Consider the following 20,153-nt stretch of genomic DNA (forward strand, 5'->3'; position numbering starts at 1 on the left):
CCCTTCTAAAATATTGTTGTCCTAGCGAATTGGATTTTTTTTTTAATTTTTTTAGAATCGTCACTTTTGAAATAAGTTAATCGTGTATTTAGTGTGAAAAAAATGTCAGACAGAGAAATACCTGTGTTTATAAATAATGCACGGCATAAGTGAAAATGCAAGACAACGTATTTCGTTATATGCCTGAAAGAAGCTTAAGAAGTTTTCAAGTTAGCTACTAAATTGTTGATAAGCACCGTTCCATTTTATTAATTGAGATTTATTTTGTATTTATTGTTTTTTATTATTTTTTAAATATTTTTTTTTCTTTAATTATCTCTTTTTCTTCTTTTTTTTTTTTGCAGAAAACTTTCATCATTAATCCAATTCTTATATCTTTATTGTTTGAATTTTGTACAGGGATACTTATATCATGACCATTTGTTTCAAAATGTAAGTTTTACTGGTTTAATTTAAGTGGACTAAGCAATTATGTTTTTAAAAATTCAAACTTTAAGTCAAAACAATACAATTCCTTGGCAGCGTACCAAATGAAAAATATTGTCACTTCTTCCGAAACGACATCGATAAAAGAAAGAAATACCTATTTGATTTGTAGTTACACAACAAACCGTCATAGTGCTTATATTATTCAGTACGATTTATAGTAACGTAAGGAAATGCATAATAAATAAAGACACTTAGGAGAATTTTATTCAACATGTATATATGATAAATAACATTTTAAAATGTACAAACTAATTTTGGCATCGCTTAGCGTGAGCAAATATTTGAACATTCAAATGACAGTTTCTCGTAATGTCAATGTACAAAGTGAGGCTGATGATTCGTGGATAGTATTTACACTTTGTCATCGCATTGGCTTGTGGTCGCTGCTTGTGTCTTGCCGCCACCTCTCTGAATTATTACTAGGTTCCACTGGGGCTATCCCGTCGTGTGCTGAGATGTGCTGACTGCCTTCTGATCCTGTGAACGTAAACATACATAATTTTAGTAAACATGAAATGTGAAATTGGCGTGTTTCTACACACGTGAAAATGTTGTTATGAAGAGGGTTGCACATACGAATGACATTGACTTATATTTCTTTTCGTTACAGCACTTAAACAAGATTCTTGGTCGTGTTTATTTAAATTGGAGCTGTCCGCAGAAGGACGCTGGAAATATATGGCTTTTTTTTGCTTATTAAACTGCTAAAAGTCTTGTAATTGTTCTTTGTTGTGAGCGCACAACGTGTGATAACTACGTGATCGAAAATAATTATGTCGCACGTTTAGTAAACCAGTTTTCAGTAATTACAACCAGATAACACAGATTCGATGCATGTATATCCTTTTATCAGGCGAGGCCCTGACCCCTACATAGAGATCGCATTCCTTTAAAAACTATTCCATACGTATCAATTTTTGACACATATCCAGGGCTGCCAACTGCTACGAGAAAATCGTAGTTTCTACGAATTGCAGCTTTGAAATACGACGCTACGAAAGCGGGTCCAAAAATTACGATTTTCTGTTTTTTTAATTTATAATCAAAAGAATGTAAGAAAATAAAATAATAAACTGCATGAAAACTAAACCGGTAAGTTCAGAAAAACAAACTTCTACACGTGTTCTGCTGGTTTAGTTTTCATGCAGTTTATGGGTTCTTCGGCAAAAAAGTGGAAAAACTGTCAAAAATATCGTAAAGAATATAAAAGCACTTGGCCATTCTTTATTTCATCTTTAAAGGCAGGTTATTCAAGATGTACTAATTGCAAAAGCGATTTTTCAGTTGAACATGGTGGCCGTGATGGTTGCCGCAAGCATGTTATTTCAAAAAGACATGCCGACCGCGTGAAAGGTACAGCTAATAATCAAGAATTTATCATCTTATAATAGCCAGTGTAAAATCTTTTATTCCGTATTAATATTTTCTGTATCATACTTGAAATTCATTAAGTCTCATTACTTTGTTCTTTTTAGTACTGTTGACAATTCATCGCTGCTTGATTCTGAAGCAGCGGCAACGCCCCCCCCCCCTTTCTCCCGCCGCAAAATGCAGCTACGATTTTGGATTTTCTAAAGTTGGCAGCTCTGCATATATACAGCAGCTAAATCTCGTTAGTCTAGCGTACTTTTCATTTTGAATTGTGATTTTGTGATAATATTTAGAGAAGAAGCAGCGTATTATATATGCGTGTGACTGCTAATGTAAGTTCCTATGAAAAATAACAAATATCTTTTTGGGAAAAAATAAAGTAAAAATACAACATTTTAGCAAGTTTTGTGGAATTAAACGTTTGACTATTGTTTTTAATGTAAGTTCTTGAAACATTCTATTTTCTATGTTTCTATAGATAATTTTCATTACAGTGAAACAGGAATTTTTCTAGGGGCTTTTCGAAAAAACTATGTAGCAAGTTTTCGAATAAAATAATAAATAAACAGAAAATTGATTGCAACAAAATTTTACTGAAGCTCTTAATTTTTAAACGCTTGGTATACTTTATGTCAGTTTAACTAGGGAACATCATAGTCTCGAAAGTTTCAAATTTTAAAATATATGGAGAAAATTTAGGAAAAAATGTAAGAAACAGGCATGGTTTTGTCATGAAAAAAATCTGGTCTAAAAAAAATCTCGCCACAGATGACAACCTAGAGCGACGTTTCTCACTAGCGATTTTTGACAAAATTTTAAAAGCTCTTCATTTCCGAAACGGTGCATAATGATTTATTGTGGATTTTGTATTTAAAAGATCGTTACTTTCTCTAAATAAGATGCACTATTCGGAAATGTATTTTTAATTTATCTTCATACATCCTATTAAATCTTTTTCAATTCAATTATTATTTTTATTTATATTGTTTTTCTTTCTTTTTTCAAAATCAACAGCAGCAAATTTTCATTTATTTCCTACTGATCAGTACCGTTGAGCACTTCTTGTCCTGCAAAGAAGTTTCCACCTTTTCGTTTAACAAGTTTCAGAGCCATTTGAAAACATTAGGATTTTTCGGATTAAGGACCGCTAGTTAATAAGTAAGCAATTAATGTCATGTTAGAAAATAATTGCAACAAATCAGTTGTCATATTTAGCGAAAGGAAAAATAAAAATTATGCAGGAAAATGGAAAAATGTTAGAAAAACAGCAAAACATGTATAAAATAAATAAGAAATGGAAACGTAAATTCAGATAAAAACTAATTAAAAAAGGAAAAACCTATAAGAAAAAAAACCCAGAAGAGTTCAAAAAAAAAAAAAAAAACGCGAAAAAATACCAGTTATATGAATGGATGCCAGACTGCAGAAAAATACACAATGTCTTTAAGATCGCTAACTAGATTTAAAAGATTCTTCAGAGAGAGGAAATACTCCCAAAAATCAAGACGACGAATTTGGGCATTTTTAAGCTGTCCGCTCTCCATTTTCGTTTCTTTTACATCCAAAAGCTCACAACTTTGAATTGAAAAAGGGTTCCAGGAAGCTTCTTATTATTGGAACTTATGCCTTTTTTGAAATAATCGATTCTTTTGTGGACTGTCTTAATTAAATTCGTCCTTTCAAATGTATCAGTTTCTCAAATGTTATAGACTAAAAGGTTCTCAGATTTTGACTTTATCAAGGAGGGTACTCTTAATTTTAAGTTATTCACTTGTGTAGAAATATTGGATGGGAGTTTAAACCCGTTTCAGCCCCTTAGCTGCCACGATCCATCACGATCGTGATTATTTACTTGCTGAGACGATGCATCAATTTCCTTTGGAAGAACGACCAGATCAATTAAACGCTAAGAAAGACGTATAATACGAAGGCTGTTTTTTTTCAACTTCCGATCGTGCCGCTAGACGGCAGGGCGAGCGGTATCGTCCAGTAATGCGCGGCAGTCGACTGCGCACCTCTCCCACTACAACCTCAATCGTTTTCGGGCGTCCGACGCCATCACCAGTTTATCTAGGGATACATAAACATGGCTACCATGGTAGAATCTCCCGCCAAGTGTGAGATTCACCGTAGAATGAAACGAATCTACGGTGAAAGCTTTATGAGTGACAGTGCAGTGCGTGATTGGTGTAGGAAATTTAACGATGGACGAGGTGACATTCATGATGGGGGGGAGGGGGCAAGGAAGAAAGTCGGTCGCAAACAAAGACCTCGATGATCTAGTTGACCAAACTGTAAGAAGCAATCGGAGGTTTACGATTACGGACCTATCAGATCAGTTTCCTGAGATTTCAAGGTCAGCCCTATACACTATCGCAACAGACACGTTTAGTGGTGACGTCAGGGGTTGCCAGAAACTCGGGGACGTTTCCAATCATGCCGTTGCTATGCGCGTTGCTAAGGAAGAAACAACATAGGACCTTCGTACGAATAGGGTTAGAGCGATGTTTAATTGATGGTTTCTTGCCAATTAAATGCTGTAAATAATTTTTTTAGTGGTTTCAAATTACATATAAGCCTCCTGTAGACATCATTTGACGAGTATCGATAGTTTTTACATGTGAATCGGGTTAAAATTCGGCAAAACATAGACTTATGTGGAATATAAGTGTGTTTTCTAGAGTTATACACGCTTCTTATTCTTAATTCCTTTTCTTTGGGGGGAGGAGAACAGCTCCGCCATTTGAGAGGGTCTAGAAAGACATTGTCCCCCTCCCCCGCTTTCGGAAAATTGCTGTATTTCTATAAATTTAGGCGTAATTTTTTGTCCTTCGATGCAATATGCATTGACTGCATGTGATTTGAACCCCCCCCCCCTTCGTAGAAAAACTTGAAATGACGGGACGAGGGAGATTTTTTTTGAATCTTGTTTAAAGCTTAATAAGATTTTTGATTGTAATTATTTTCTTCGAGCGGAATTTTTTATTTTTTTTAAATTGTATAAGTTATTTTTTGTTTGGGAAGGAGAATTTTTACTTTTCTCGATTGTGATGCTTGTTTGCATTGAAATTATTTTTTTTTTCGAGTGGGAGGGGGATGTTAGGTTACATTGTCCTTATCCTAATGCGTGTTTGATCGGGATATTTTAATTTAAAAGTTTTTCTTCTGCGAGAACCCACACATAATTTAAGTTAAACTCCAATTGCCTTTTTATTCCTATTCCGATTATGAATAAAAATTAGCTGGAAGAAATTGATAAAGTTCCCATTGAAGCTAGAAAAAAAAAACTAATATCTTTATCCTCGCCCCCCCCCCCTCAAAGAGCAATTACTTAAAATTACGCACAGCAAGAAGAAATATCCCCTCCCCCCAAAGAAAAAAGTATTTAATTGAACTATGCATTGCAAATAGAACAAACTGAAATTTTCAATATGTATTTATGTATATTGATATAAAAAATATGTATAACAAGTAGAGTAAAATAAAGATCCCCCGCCTCGGAATACAAAAAAAAAAAGAATAAATAAATAAAATAAATAAATAAAAAATAAAATACTTGTGACAATTCAAAGAAAACACGCAATTCTCTCTTTCCTCCAAAGAACCCGAAGGAATGGAGTTTTATTAAAATATGCATCATTACTGGAACAAATGGAAAAAATCCCCCCCCCCCCTCCAGGTATCTAACTAGGCTGACATGGCCTCTCGTCTTCTAAAGAAAAGAATGCATGGAATTCAATTAAAACTACTACTCTTCCTCAAAAAAAAAAAAAAAATAATAATAATAAAAAAATAAAAAATAATAATAATAATTAAATTTCGCCCTAAACTTTAAAAGAAAAATCTGCCCCCCCCCCCCCCAAGGCATGATATTTCAAATTTTCTAAAAGGGTACGTGCAAAAGGCAAATAGTCAATGTATGTTGCGTCGAAAAAGAGCAAAAATTACGCCAAATTTATAGAAATATAGTTATTTTCCAAAAGCATGAGAGTGGCAATGCCTCTCCTGACCTTCACAAATGGCGGACCTATCCCCCTCCCCCCAAAGAAAAGGAAATAACAATAAGAAGAGTGTATAACTCTAGAAAAAACACTTGTATTCCACATAAGTCTATGTATTGCCAAGTTTTCACCCGATTTCTTTGCAAAAACTATCGATACTCGTCAAATGATGTCTATGGAAGGCTTATATGTAACTTGAAACCACCAAAAAAAATTATTTAAAGCACTTAATTGGCAAAAAACCATCAATTAAACATCGCTCTAACCCTATTCGTACGAAGATCCTACGCTGATTCTCCCTTAGCAACGCGCATAGCAACGGCATGATTGGAAACTTAGCCGTGTTTCTGGCAACCCCTGACGTCACACTAAACGTGTCTACTGACAAGTTAGGCTACAAAAAAACGCCGTGCAAGCCCATCTCAAATCACTGGCGGCAAACTTCTTTGAATAAGGTATTAAGAAGCTTGTACCCAGGTATGAAAAATGCCTCAATTTAAATGGCGATTATGTTGAAAAGTTACTAATAATGTACCTAACTTTTGATAATAAATTTATTTAATTACTCTCACTAGTTTTATTTTTGTACCACTTTGGAAGTTGATGAAAAAACAGCCCTCGTATATACAACATATGCAGTTAAGGGACCAACTGACAAGAACAATTACAATCCGAGTTCTAAATTTGGCTTTGTACTGTTTTTTAGAAAGATGTAATGTCGGTTTTCCTTTCTTTTTCTTTAACTTAAAAAATAAAAAATAAATAAAAATGAATGAAACGAAATAAAGAAAGACAGAAAGTGTCTTCGAATGAACTAAGCCATTATATTATTTTTACTCTAATCAATTTATGTCAATACAACTTTCAAAAATATTTTAACATTCCCCCCCCCCCCCAAAAAAAAAGTGTTTAGATATTATTTAGATTTTTTAAATATTATTCTGAATAAATCATTTGATAATATTTTCAACGTTAGCCATTTGAATTTCTGCTTTTTCGTTAACGGTTAGCTGTTCATTATTCAATCTCACAAGAATTTTGCTTTCAATTGAAAAATATTTCGAAATAAACTTCAGACTGGCTTTGTTTCTGAAGATATTCGTGTGATTTAACATTCCTATCAGTTTTCAACAAATACCACCACAATAAAGTGAATTATCTTTACTATAAAAGTTCTTACAGAGACAGAAAACAATTAATTGAATCAGATCCTCCTAAACCTTCGAAATTTGCTTCGTCCCAAATAATAGGAAGCTCTTTTGCGGAACAAATTGCTCATCGAAGAAGAAATATCGTATATCTTTGAAGCAACTGAAAATCGATTTTTATCATTAATGGCGGAAGTAACAAAGACAGAACTGGAGGCATCTGTTCTAAAATCTTGTCGTTTTGTGATTAGACGCGAGCGAGGAAATCGGGTTAAATGCAATACACAGATAATATAAGCCACAGATTTGTTCGAATGTTCGATGTTTTCCTTTTATACTTATTACTTATTTAATTTTAGACATTTCAATCGGAAAGTGCGTATACATTGATAAAACTAGTAAAGCTATCGAAGCTTTAAAACATGTGTCTTTGTCTAAAATGCATAAAATGTATGCTATAAAAATGTTTAAGTACCTAGACACGTATAGAGATGCTTTCACACAAAATATGTACATATATTGCTGGTAAGTCTATTTTAACAACTTAAAATAAAATACAGTTCAACGCAAAGTGATTCACTCTGACTTCGTTGATATTCTTTTGTGTCCTATATTTCACGTAAGCGAAAATCATAATTACTGTGAGAAATATGAATCATATAAAACTAGTTGCGTTGCCCGGCTTTGCCTTGTCTTGAAAATAAAAAATGTGTCATGTGACGTATATTTAACAATCAGGCTTAAATAAAAGATATAATAACATCGCGAAAAATTCCCTTCCAAACAATGGTGGCAGAGAATAAAATGCTTTTAACGAATTAAAATGAGAAAGATAGATTTAAAACGCGTAACCATGGAAACACAAAATAAAATAAGTTAAAGAAATGGAAATGAGAACATGAAAAGAAACAATAGATTCAAGAAGCATAACCACGGAAACGCAAAAATAGAATGGTTAACAACTTGAATGGAGATGAAATTTTTCGAACTTGATTTAAAAAGTCTTGTAACTTTTTCTCTTTTGGAGATAGAATCTTACTTTTTCAACAGCGGGTCGAGATAGATCTGGAGTAAAAATGTCGTTTTTTCCAATGGTGTCAAAAAGAAAACTGTGGGACAGTTCCTTCACTTTTTATTGATTTATTTAATGAAGAAAGTAGTGCCTAAATTTCAGCGAAGCCTAAAAAAATTCGAGCTAAAGACGCAAATAACGCCCGTTGTAATTAAATTAGATCACTGAAACTAATTGCGTAGAGCGCGGAAATTCTACAATTTAAAACGATATATAATAGTAATATGTGCAAGCAATTCTTCACCCCGATATTTGGGAACTTTTGTGAAAACTGGGTCTAAATTGGAATAAAAAAAGAACAATCTTTTGGATTTTTTTTTGAACTGGTCTGCAAACTTTTCTAGTGCTGAAAGAAAGATACTCTGAGAATTTCAGTGAAATCGACCGGGTAGTTCTGGAGTTTTGAGCGTGCACACAAGCAGACATTTTTTGGAGACTTCATTTTATACTACATAGAGAAGAAGTAAGATATATGCGTAAATCGTAATACATGTCCACTTCAATCCTTTCCTATCTCAGGTCCCCTTCATTGGAGGCACCTAAGTCCCTATCAAGGTGGGGATCCATCCAACTAGCAAATGACATCGACTGCTATATTATGCTATATTATGCTAATGTTGACATGACTTTCCCAATAGATCGTTCATCTTCTCAAGTACAGCGTCTTCGTCATAGGGAGCCCCTACACCCGTCTTTTATGCCTTCTCTGACTCTCCGCTTTTAAGACCACGCAACTAAATACAACCGAAAATGAATTATGCTGAATCATCATTTTCATTTTTAAGCCCATTTACAGCGAGCAACACACCGTCTCATTGCAGGCAGTTTAAAACCGCGATAAGAAAATTTCTTGAGTTAAAGGAAAACAAACGGATCATCGCAGGTCAGATTTTATGCTTATTCCTTACCACGTGCGAAGCAAGCAGGATAGCTCGAAGGAGGTTATTGGTAAAATGCAACTATAGTAATATGAACGACCAAGTCCTAAGAGTCCCTTTGCAAATGCGCCCTACGAGTCTTTCTCGCAATCATCTTTACTAAGTCTTTTAGGCCAAAACCCCAAACACAAAACTTTGGAAACTTGCTCAATCACTCAGCTATAATCAGCCACAAAATATGCCGTGCAACACTGTGCTGACTTCAGAGGGCAAGGCTGCTCCTGATGATAAAACTGCTGCTAACATTTTGGGAGAGTTCTATAAAAGAGTGGGCAATTTGGAGTTTAACCAAAATGATATTGGTATCAAGGCCAGTTCAAAAAGAATGATCCATAATTGCCGGACCTCTAGCACTGGTGACCCTATTTTTATCAACGAGTTTTCCTTGAAAGAACTTAATTTAGCCCTGGGGGCAATGGATCTTCGTAAATCTCCAGGCCCTGATGGCATTCATGGATTCATGATCGGCAATCTGGGACCTCATGGCATGCAGAAACTCCTAGATATCTTTAATTTTTCATGGAAAATTGGTCGTCTTCCACGAGAATGGAAGAGAGCTATTGTTATCCCCATTCTAAAATCAGGAAAAGACACTGGTATCTCTGGGAGCTACAGACCTATCGCGCTAACTTCCTTTGTCTGTAAGCTTATGGAGAGGCTCATTCTTGCCAGACTAAACATTCACTTATACAACAATAACCTGATTCCGAGAGAGCAGTATGGGTACAGAAAAGGCCATGGAGTAATAGATCAGATTTTGTATGTCACCCAGAGAATACGGGACGCGCAGAACAAGAAACCTACTAACCACACTGTTGCCGCACTGTTGGATATGTCTAGTGCATTTGACAGGGTTTGGCGCCAGCTCTTGATCACCAAACTCCACAATCTTTTTAATATTAGAGGAAAAGCCCTTCCCTGGATCTCTGATTTCCTCTGGAACAGATCCATTAGAGTTAAATACAACAATCACCTGTCCGAACCTTTGGGCCTCTGGCAGGGTGTACCTCAGGGATCAGTGTTGAGTCCCGTCCTGTTTTCTCTGTACATTACTGGCATTGAAAAAGAATTAGCTAAACACTGTGAAATCGGAATTTTTGCTGATGATATCATTGTCTGGAGCTCCGGCTCGGATGTCGGAGAGAGTGAGCTCAGAATCAACCGTGCCATGGAAAAAGTCCATGCCTTTGCTGAAAGGCACAAATTAATCTTTAATGCTACAAAATCTTTGACAACTTTTTTCACTACTAATAGACATCTATATGGGTACCAACCTAAGATCTCCATAAACGGAACCCAGTTGAGTTACGTTAAAAATGCTAAGTATCTTGGATACACATTAGATCAAGAGATTACAAGTAATAAACATATTGAAGGCCAAGCAATTAAGGCAAGGAAGAGGCTCAATATTCTCAAATTTATTTCTGGACGAAACTGGGGTGCGGAGGCCAGTACCCTCCGTACTACCTATATTTCTATCATTAGACCAGTACTGGAGTTCGGCTTCCCAGTTTACTCCTGTGCTTCAGAGACCAATCTCAATAAACTTGAAAGAGTACAGCTTAGCGCAGCTAGAATTATTGCCGGACTTAGACATAGTTGTCGAAATGATATAGTGCTCTTTGAGAGCAACTTGCCTGCCCTTGCAAAAAGAAGACAGTGTGGCCTTACAAGGTATTTTAGCAAATTATATAGTTATAGAGAACAACACCGGACTTCAGCCTACCTTCTTGCATGGAATGATAATACTCGTTTGAAGAAACATAGCCCCTTCTCCTATGCAAGGTCATTGAACTTACCTCCCTCCGATGTGGAAACACATTTCCTGGGTTACGCAGGAGCTGGTTTGGAGCTTGAGGGAATTTATTTCCATGACGAGCTCTTGACTAGTGTGATCAAGAGTTCAGATCCACCGGACCTAGTTAAACAAATGGCCCTGGAAACTATACAAAATATACCACATCTTTCCTTGAAAATCTATACAGATGGAAGCAGGGGAGAAGATGACGTTTCGGGCAGTGGAGTATTCATTCCTACTCCCTCTGGGGCCTTGGAATTTAAAATCTGAAACCCGAATTTCTGTTCAGTATTTAGATCAGAACTGATTGCTATCAGGAAGGGTCTGCAGTGTGCAGTTCAGCGGGAGGAGTGTTTCCGGGAAATCTGGATTTTGACTGACAGTCGTGCCTCAATTCAGCACCTCGCTAATTGGAGTAATGTGGGCGACAAGACCAGCCTGGACATTCTGAGTCTACTACATACTCTTTCATCAGGACATACAATTCACTTTCAATGGATCCCTTCCCACGTTGGAGTTGAGGGTAACGAAAGGGCTGACTTTTTGGCTAGATCTGCTGCTGCGGAGGGTGTGAGCCCTTGTGGAGATCTTACTTTCAGTGAGATCTCCACAATTTCAAAAATGGAGCTCAATCGCCAATTTAAAACACCTCCCAGACACGCCTGGTATTTTGCAAAATGTCCTGGTGAGTCCTTTATACTCAAGGGTAGACTCCTCCAGACAACATATTCGAGATTCCTGAGTGGCCACACAAAAGCTCTTAGATTCTCTGGGAATATCAAGACTTTTCCGGAGTGTCGTTGGTGCTCTGCTGGAGAGGTTTCACCTGAGCACATTCTATCTTGTTTGGGTTTTACGAAGGATGAAGTCCTTAGTGACCCGTTGCTGTTCTTGGATTTTTTGCAGATATTTGGATTCATGGGGGTTGTTTAGCATTGCTAAACATGCCCGAGATAAGTCAAAAAAAAAAAAAAAAAAAAAAGTCTTTTAGGCACATCTCAAAATTAGCTGCAGTGGGTGCAATCGGAACCAGGCAGAATCGTAATGATGGAATTAGGTTATTCGTAGCCTTCACAAGACTGCCAGGTTAGGTTTGCATACCGTGTACGATAACTGATATCCATTTCTTGGGGAGGGTGGCTCAAAGCGGGTAGGTTAACAAAGAATGATCGAAAATTTTTGGTTTTTTATCGTAATCATTTTGGTTTTATTTCCTAGTAAGGATCTTGAACTTGATAATAAAAAGTGATTCTTGCATTATTTCCCCCCAATATTTATTTATTATCAAGCCTTACAAACACTCGAAAACCCAGTTTGCCCTACCAGGGGGCCTAAAACGGGTAAGCCGTTCGGGTAAAACGGGTAAGATTAACTAATTGTGATTTGGAACATTTGTCAGTCTAATATGAAGTAATAAATGATTAAACCAATCAACCAGATAACTGTCCTTATTTTTTAAAAAATAAATAAATAAAGTTATACTTATCGAATTTAAATAAAAAATGAAAGTCAGTAAAGCACAGTTGTTTGTAAAACATAAAGAAATAATTGATTAAATCAATAAACTAGCTAATTACCATCATAAAATAACTTTTTAAAGTTATACTTACCCTATTTAAATAGAAAATCTAAGTCAGTAGGGTAGACCGGGGCGCGTTTACGCATTGGGTACGTTTACCCAGTGCCCTTTTTTCAAAACGAGTTATAAATGGAGAGCCAACAGTCATACCAGATTGATGCTAATCCCTAGCAAATATTCTCACGAGTTTTTAAGCATCAGTCAAACTTCGGTTTAGCATGCGGATAGAAAAATCTATTTTCTACCGAACCGAGTAAATTTTGTGCTAACGTTTTGAAGCATATTGTGAATAAATAATACTTTGTTAAAAACAAATAAATATACAAAAAATACCAGAATTTTATCCTTCTTTTGAGAATTTTATTTGTATGGACAAAAAGTTATTAAATTTTGTTGCACGTTAAAAATAAATCTAAACTTGCTACTGGGCACGTTTACGCATTTCCATCGAGGCATATTTACGCACGTTCTTACTGTGTCTTACTACTCTGTCTTACTTCTAAACGGACCCTAGACGCTTTTTTCGCTTTGTACTGTCCCAAACCTTGAGTATTTTCAGGTTATTTAGGTTTGAAAATCACCATTCATTTTTCATTAAGTAGCAGATTGTGTCTTATAGGTTGCAATCATACAGTGTTGTCTTCAAGCATGTACAGCTTTAACTTTATACACTATTCCGCCTGTAATACATTTTCCTTATTGAAAGATGGTAAGACATTGCATTCAAAACACTAACAGAACCATGTTAGATGTCAAAAAAAAATGAAAAGGCTTATCAATAATCCAAGTATTTATCCCACTAGGCCTTCCATATCGCCACCTAGGGACTATCCCAACTGAGACCATTTGAAAAAGTAGGACCAAAGCTTAGGAACCAAGAAAGGATTGTAAGCATCCTTTTTTTTCCCTAACTGATACTCTAAATAAAGAAGCCCTCAGACAGGAGCAGTTAGAAGCTACAAAGAAAGAACAAAACAAAATGGACAGTACAAAAAAAAAAAAAAAAGAAAGAAAGAAAAAGTAGAAATTACTTTAAAATTTAGAAGTTTCTATTGAAGCAGAAATAGAGGACATCAAAGGAAAAAAAAGTAGGAAACCAAAATCTGCGACAGGGAAATAGTACACTCTGTAAAAAGGAAATTAACGAACGAATTTATTTACGAAGTAGAAAATTGTGCTTGCATCTATTGTTTGAAAGCACACAACCAATCGAAAAAAGGACAAGACAGGGTTTAATGTCTTAGATGTCAAAACGCAATCCCATGACAAGTATGCGAAAAGGAATACTTTATTTTTGTAAGTATAATCTAACAGTGATGAAGAAGATGACTAAATAGATTCTGTTTTTAATTAGTAATAAGCCCCATGATTTTAGTTTAGCCTATAAAATGTTCTTTAATTAATCATTTGTAATTTTCTAAATTTCGGAGTGTTTTAAGAGAAATGAAACATTTAAATTTGGTTAAATATCTGTATTACTTATTCCTTTTTATAATTTTTATTTTGCGTAAACGTGTCCCACTCGATGCGTAAACTTGCCCCGTGTTCGTGGCAAGTTTACGTAATCGACTTCGATTAAAAAAAACATTTTTTTTTTTACGGTTAAAACAAAAGGTGAGCAACAACTGAATATACAAATTTTTACTTCATTAATTGCTTTATAAAACCACAATGTATAAAATTTCTTAAGTTCAAATATAAAAATTAGAAAATTCATTGAAAAAATCCTCGTAAATGTGCCCCGGTCTACCCTACATTTGCCAACAAAACATACAGAAAGCGGGTAAACCCGCTTTGCCCTTTGCCAAAAAGCACGTTTTTTTTCCAGTAATTAAAACCTTGAATTAAAAAAGGAAAAGAAAAGGAATGGCCACCGTAGTTCAGAGGCGGATGGAGTGAGAATATTATAATACTCTTACAATTAAAAAAAATAATAATAATCTGGTCTTCGACTAATCACAAGTTACATAACTTCGGTTTGTTTTAAAAACGTATTATTTTTTGTATTTTAAATCCGGTTGCGTCTTGCCGTTTCACCGCTGCCTCGCTGGGATTGATTGAAACTCGGTGGTATTGGCTAAACATGACATACGTACACATCGCCGCTGGCACTCCATGCTGCGACATGCGAATGCCTACCCGCTATGAGCGACAAACCCGCTTTGGGCTACCCTCCCCTAATACTTTAAAACTATAGTAATGCCTTTTTGACCGTTTTTGTAAAATACGGATCGTAACTGTCGCAATTGGGCCATTCCACAGAAAAAAAAAATTTTCTCTCCGTGACAACTAATTTAGTACCCTACAAACAATAGTTTTAAATGCCAAAGAGCAAAATTTTGTTGCTTAAGGTATCAAAATTACACAAGTGGTTCCCTAAGAAACAATTTATTTCATTCCCTTTTAAATTCATTATTGTTTAATGCAATAAGTAGCTGTTCATGAGAAACAAAATGACGAATTTTTGGTGGAATGGTCGTCTTTTTTTTGAGCAATCACGATTGCTTTCATTTGACTGTTTTTGGTGTCCTATCATTTTATTTTCCCACCGCCACCCTCCGCACCATCACCGTCGACCGGCTCCTCACGATGCTGCTCCTATAGCGAAAGCCGTCTCCAGGTTGCATCTATGTCCTACACACACGCGCAGACATACACACACAAACACATACACACACATACACCTACACACACATACACCTACTCACACAGACACCTACACACAAACACATACACATACATGCAGACACCTACACACACAAATACATACACACACATTCATGCCTGCACACAGACACAAACACATATGCCTACACACACATACACATACCCCCCCCCCCCACACATTCACACACACAACTACCCACAAACTTATGCCAGCACACACACATACACATACCCCCTACACAAAAACACACATACCCCCATACACAAACACACACGCCTACATACACATACTCGTGATTGCGAAAAACATAATTTGAATTCAAGATGTCAAACTTCAAATTAATATTTTTTTCTTTGTTTTTTTTTTTTTTTTTTTTTGCTAAATTGTTAATCAATTACATAATCATCAAATCACATTATTACATCAAATATCGGGCTTCTAGCTCAGCAAACTTATACAATCCATCATCTACGTTTTACTCCGTAACTCCGTAAAACTATTACATAATGGTTTTATTTTTACCTTGCTTATAAGATGAGCTCATATATATAGGCCTCGTTGGGCACCTTTTAATAGTTGCGAAGATTCCGTCGGAACCCTAGAAAAAAACAATGGAAATGATTCAGATTAATCCGTTTGGGGACAACAAACCATCATTTCGCATTTGACAATCATTTCGTGTTAAGGACTGAATTTTATGTAAGATGAGGTTAAGTAGTTTCAAATCTTTCTAAAAAGTTTTTTTTTTTAAGTGCGACTTTTTTGAGCACTTACGCGAAAAAAAAGGGAGGGGGAGGGATTAAATTTCTGATAAATTAATTTGAAACTTGAAAAATAAACGTTTAAATTAAAAAAAAAATATTTAAATTTTGACATTGGAACTTTGAGTCTTTAGGATGTGAAAATATTTTTTAATCCATTACGTAAAAGAAATATTATAATTATAATAAAAAGTACAACTTTGTTTTCTAGGCTTATGTTTATTTCCATTGAAGCTGAAAGAAAAAAAAAGCAGAAGACAAAAACAGAAGAAAAATGCCCTGGAATAAAGGTGCGGAACGATTTGTTATTGAAAATGTGAAGGACTAGAACATTTCTAGCAGCTGTGGAGATGGGACAGCAGGAGCTCCCCTCACCAAACACGCCTTTCGAACGAAGAGCTATCACGCAAGCAGAGTTGAGTGGAAGAAAATAAGACTTCGACTTCAGATTTTGTACATTATTTTTCGAATCTGTAAGATGAAAATATTTAACCCACAAGTAGAAGCTCCTAAAACATTTTCTTCGAAGAAAAAACATACTTATGATTATATTTGCTTCCATATGGAACTGTGCTACATATTTCTACGCATGATTTGAAATGCTATAAAGGGTGCATAAGGCAGGAGGAGACTTACTTGTGGCACACTCACTGCACGAGTTTGTTTGCGTTTTGCTTTTGTTCAAGTTAAGAAAGCTTAAGTTTTACTTTGAAAATTAAGTTTAAGATCAATGTGCACTCAATGAAAACATTATAAAAAAAATTAAGGAAATACTGTCCAACCACGGATTGCATGGAATTTTCAAACGTCCAGATAAGACGAATCTATGTGAATAAGGGGGAAAGGTTATAATTTGATGCGCGTATTCCGCTCATTTGAAAGAGACTATGCTTCTGCAAAAACTGACATCAGTAAAAAATAATAGATTCATCCATTTTCGGCTGTAAAACGGGTGTTTGTCTTTCCATACAATCCGTGGTCAGGTCTTATTCTTTGATGACAAAAAACTAATTATATCAACTTACACGTAGCTGATGTAAAATTTAAATGTAAAAATTCATTGATAAATTGCGTTGATTTTACTAGTCATTGTTAATTATCAGTATCTAACGTAAGGAAACAATGTATTGGATATAAAAATGGCCCTTACCTGTCTCGTTGTAGTATTGTCATTACAAGTATAGGGTTCTGCATAATCTCCTTTGTTTGCTTGCAAAGAATAGTACAATAAAGAAAAGTAGAAAAATATTTCATGTTGTGAAAAATTTTGCATTCAGTGCAAGAAAAAAAACTACACCAAACACCTATAATATTGATATTTTGACATTTTATTTTATTCTTCCCAAATACTCCTTCCAATTTCCCCCCCAAATACTCCTTGTGGAACAAAAAGATTACGTTAAAAAAGTACTCAAGTTTTGTTCTGGTTTACCGTATGCTGCACTATAAAAACAATCATCATCAAAACAATGTTGCAAAATTACCTTCCTTTTTTTAGTTAGTATCAACACATAAGTTTAAATATACACATTTATTTTAATGCATGGACGCCAACCCTTTATGTCTACAAGCATCCGTAGTCTTTCATTCATTGATTTTTCTACTTTTTTGAATTTCTGGAGCTCTACCAGCAAAACCTAATTGTAAGTCACATGACTTGTCAGCTTCAGCTCACACTTTCCATCTAAACTTTGATCTCGCAGGCCTTTATTAAACCAAGTACAACTTGAAGAAGTATTTATTTAAATCATTTTTTCCCTACATTGTAAAAGGTTGGTATTTAAATGTAAACTTAACGAATTATTTTTACTAACTTTGTAACTATTCCATGGGTTTTCGAATAATTTATGAAGATATAAGGTTTTTTTTTTTCCTCCAAAAATAAGGGTTGTCTTCGCAACGTAAAAGTATTATAAGAAATCGCAGAATGAAGAAGCAGTATTTTAAACATTTTCAGAACGGAAGGAACTACGAACTTTTTTTTTCTTTTTTTTTTTTTTTAACCAAGTTTTCACACATGTAAAGTTCTAGGATTATCATGATTTACGAGATATTTTTTAATTGCCTCCACAGCTAGGATCGAGGTTTGACGATCGGGAAGTAATGGATATCCTTAAAAACGCCCTCTGTCGACAAAATTTCAAACCTTTAAAAAAAAAATTTTTTTTCAACAAATTCTCATCCAATACTCTCGTTGATAGACAATTTTAAAGTAGCAGCATTTAGTTATGAACACCCATTTCTCTTAAAATAAGAAATAACAGCGTCAAATAGCAAAAATTGCAGATTACTACAGTAATTTGTAATTTGTGCAATTTGACGTTTTAATTTCTTTCATTACTTTTTATGCTCAAAGGTATTTATTTAACTTTTCCCTTTAGTTCGTTACAAAATAATAAAGGTTATAAATTGATCACTTGTCGCGTTTGTGCAGCCAAAAAAAAAAAAAAAATCCCATAAATGCTCATATTTTAACAAATTTTCATTTTTTTGAATTCAAGTTTTCGTTTTGTCTTTTGTTTTACTAAGTTTCTTAAGCGTTTAGTAGAGTCTATTGAAAAACTTTATCTGTTATGATGTCAAACTTTGTGTGAGTGGAGATGTTAAGTCATAAGACGAAAATCTAGTTAATTTTTTTTACGTACGTTCTTACTCCTGGATTTTTGCAAATGCTGATCGATCAAAAATACGTTTTTAATTCTTTAATTTATTGCATAACTCCAAAATTCATGCGCAATGGAATTTTTACTGGAAAGCGTGAGATGAGATGCATCCCCTTATACGATAATAGGCCAAGATCAAGTGTTTAGCTAGAAATTTATAAAACTCGTGACTCTTAAATGGGCCCGGACACTAATGGCTGCCGAAATCTTTCGACCTGCTTTGGGAAATAAAAAATACGGTAACATAAAATTGTATTTCTTTCCCCTCTCCCCGTTCGACGGGTCAAAAGAAGCTTAATTTTAAATAGCTGAAAATGTAAGAAGCAATGAAATTTTTTGGAATATAAGTATAATTCAATCGCATTTCAAAGACACTGCTTAAATGAAAAATACAACTTCACATTAAAAATATAAGCAGAAAAATTCAACAAATTTAAAAAATGTCCACCTTTGTTTTAAAGGAAGGAAGGAGGAGGATGAAAAAAAAAAAAATTAGATTTAAGTGAAAAAAATAAAATCCATCCAACAAAATAATAACATAATTTCGCTTTTGACAAGAAATCTTGGATCAATAAGCTTATACCTGTTTGAATTGTAAAATGGGTTTATTGTAACTCTAGAACTCGTGTATTTAATTTCTTGAAAATCGCAATTTAATTTTTATTTATGTTTATCTCTTCAGTTTTTAGCACAAAATGTATTGAATTATTTCATACCTAATGATACTTACAGAATTTGTTCGTAGGACAAGCATAGTGTGAATTCTTAGGTGACTTGTTGGTGATCTGTTTGCTCAAATCACTCATCATAAATGTATCACTGCAAGGTTTCCGCATCTCATAATCTGCTGGTGGAAAATAAATGAAGATAATCATAATTTTGATTTTTTTTTCAAATATCCAAGTAAAAGTTATCACTAAGAAGATCAAAAGAAATTAAATACATCTACATAGTACAGTCGAACTATGACGCAGCATCAAGAAGCATCGTTTTCGGGGCTCAAAAATTGGACAAGGAACAGTAGGAGATATATTCAGGGATCGGTAAAGCCAAAGTGATCCAGGATCTGGCCTGGTAAAGTTTGGTGCCCCTCTCATAATAAAGTTTGCAGACTTTAAAATTAGTAGTTAAAAAAAAAGATAAAGAAAGAAAAAAAAGGACCTTATTTTGGTGCCCCTAAAATTATAGTGCCGAAGTCCACGGACCTGCAGGACCGTGTATTAATCAGGCCTTTGATATATTTCTTAGGTCTTATGCTTTTAATTCTATTTATCTTTGCTTTACAGGTTTAAGAGTTACTCCTCTCAGTATATAAATTAAAACAAGTTCGCGAGTTTTTGATTTTACTTACGGTTCACCAGCGGGTCTATAAAAAGATATTTTCTAACTTGTGAAAAACATTTTAGAAGTTTCTTTTGGATCGGTCTAAACTGCTTTGAAATAGTTAACTAACTAGGACAAGACAAAAACTAGGATTTTTAAAGTGCTTTTGGTCTCTTAACTTTAAGACTACTTCCGGAGGGAATTCCTAATTAGTGCAGAACATTTTAGAATATAAATTGTTCTTAAGTTTTTTCTAGTCTCCCATCGTTTATGAACACGAAGCTCCTAGAAGAAATTTACTAAAATACAACGCCTATCATTTTAAAAGAATATAATTACCAT

At 34.7% G+C, this 20,153-nt stretch overlaps 1 protein-coding gene across 1 annotated transcript in view; it reads right to left on the reverse strand.

Moving 5' to 3' along the window:
- Positions 1-620: 620 nt before the first annotated feature.
- The window catches only part of LOC129222453 (cell adhesion molecule DSCAM-like), a 207,010-nt gene continuing 187,477 nt past the window's right edge, over positions 621-20,153 (reverse strand). The window contains 4 exon segments of the mRNA XM_054856967.1: positions 621-966; positions 15,587-15,662; positions 16,976-17,034; positions 19,219-19,332. Coding sequence (XP_054712942.1) covers positions 851-966; positions 15,587-15,662; positions 16,976-17,034; positions 19,219-19,332 — 365 coding nt within the window. The 3' untranslated portion in view covers positions 621-850.

Source organism: Uloborus diversus, chromosome 5, assembly GCF_026930045.1.
Source record: "Uloborus diversus isolate 005 chromosome 5, Udiv.v.3.1, whole genome shotgun sequence".
NCBI classification, from domain to species: Eukaryota; Metazoa; Arthropoda; class Arachnida; order Araneae; family Uloboridae; genus Uloborus; species Uloborus diversus.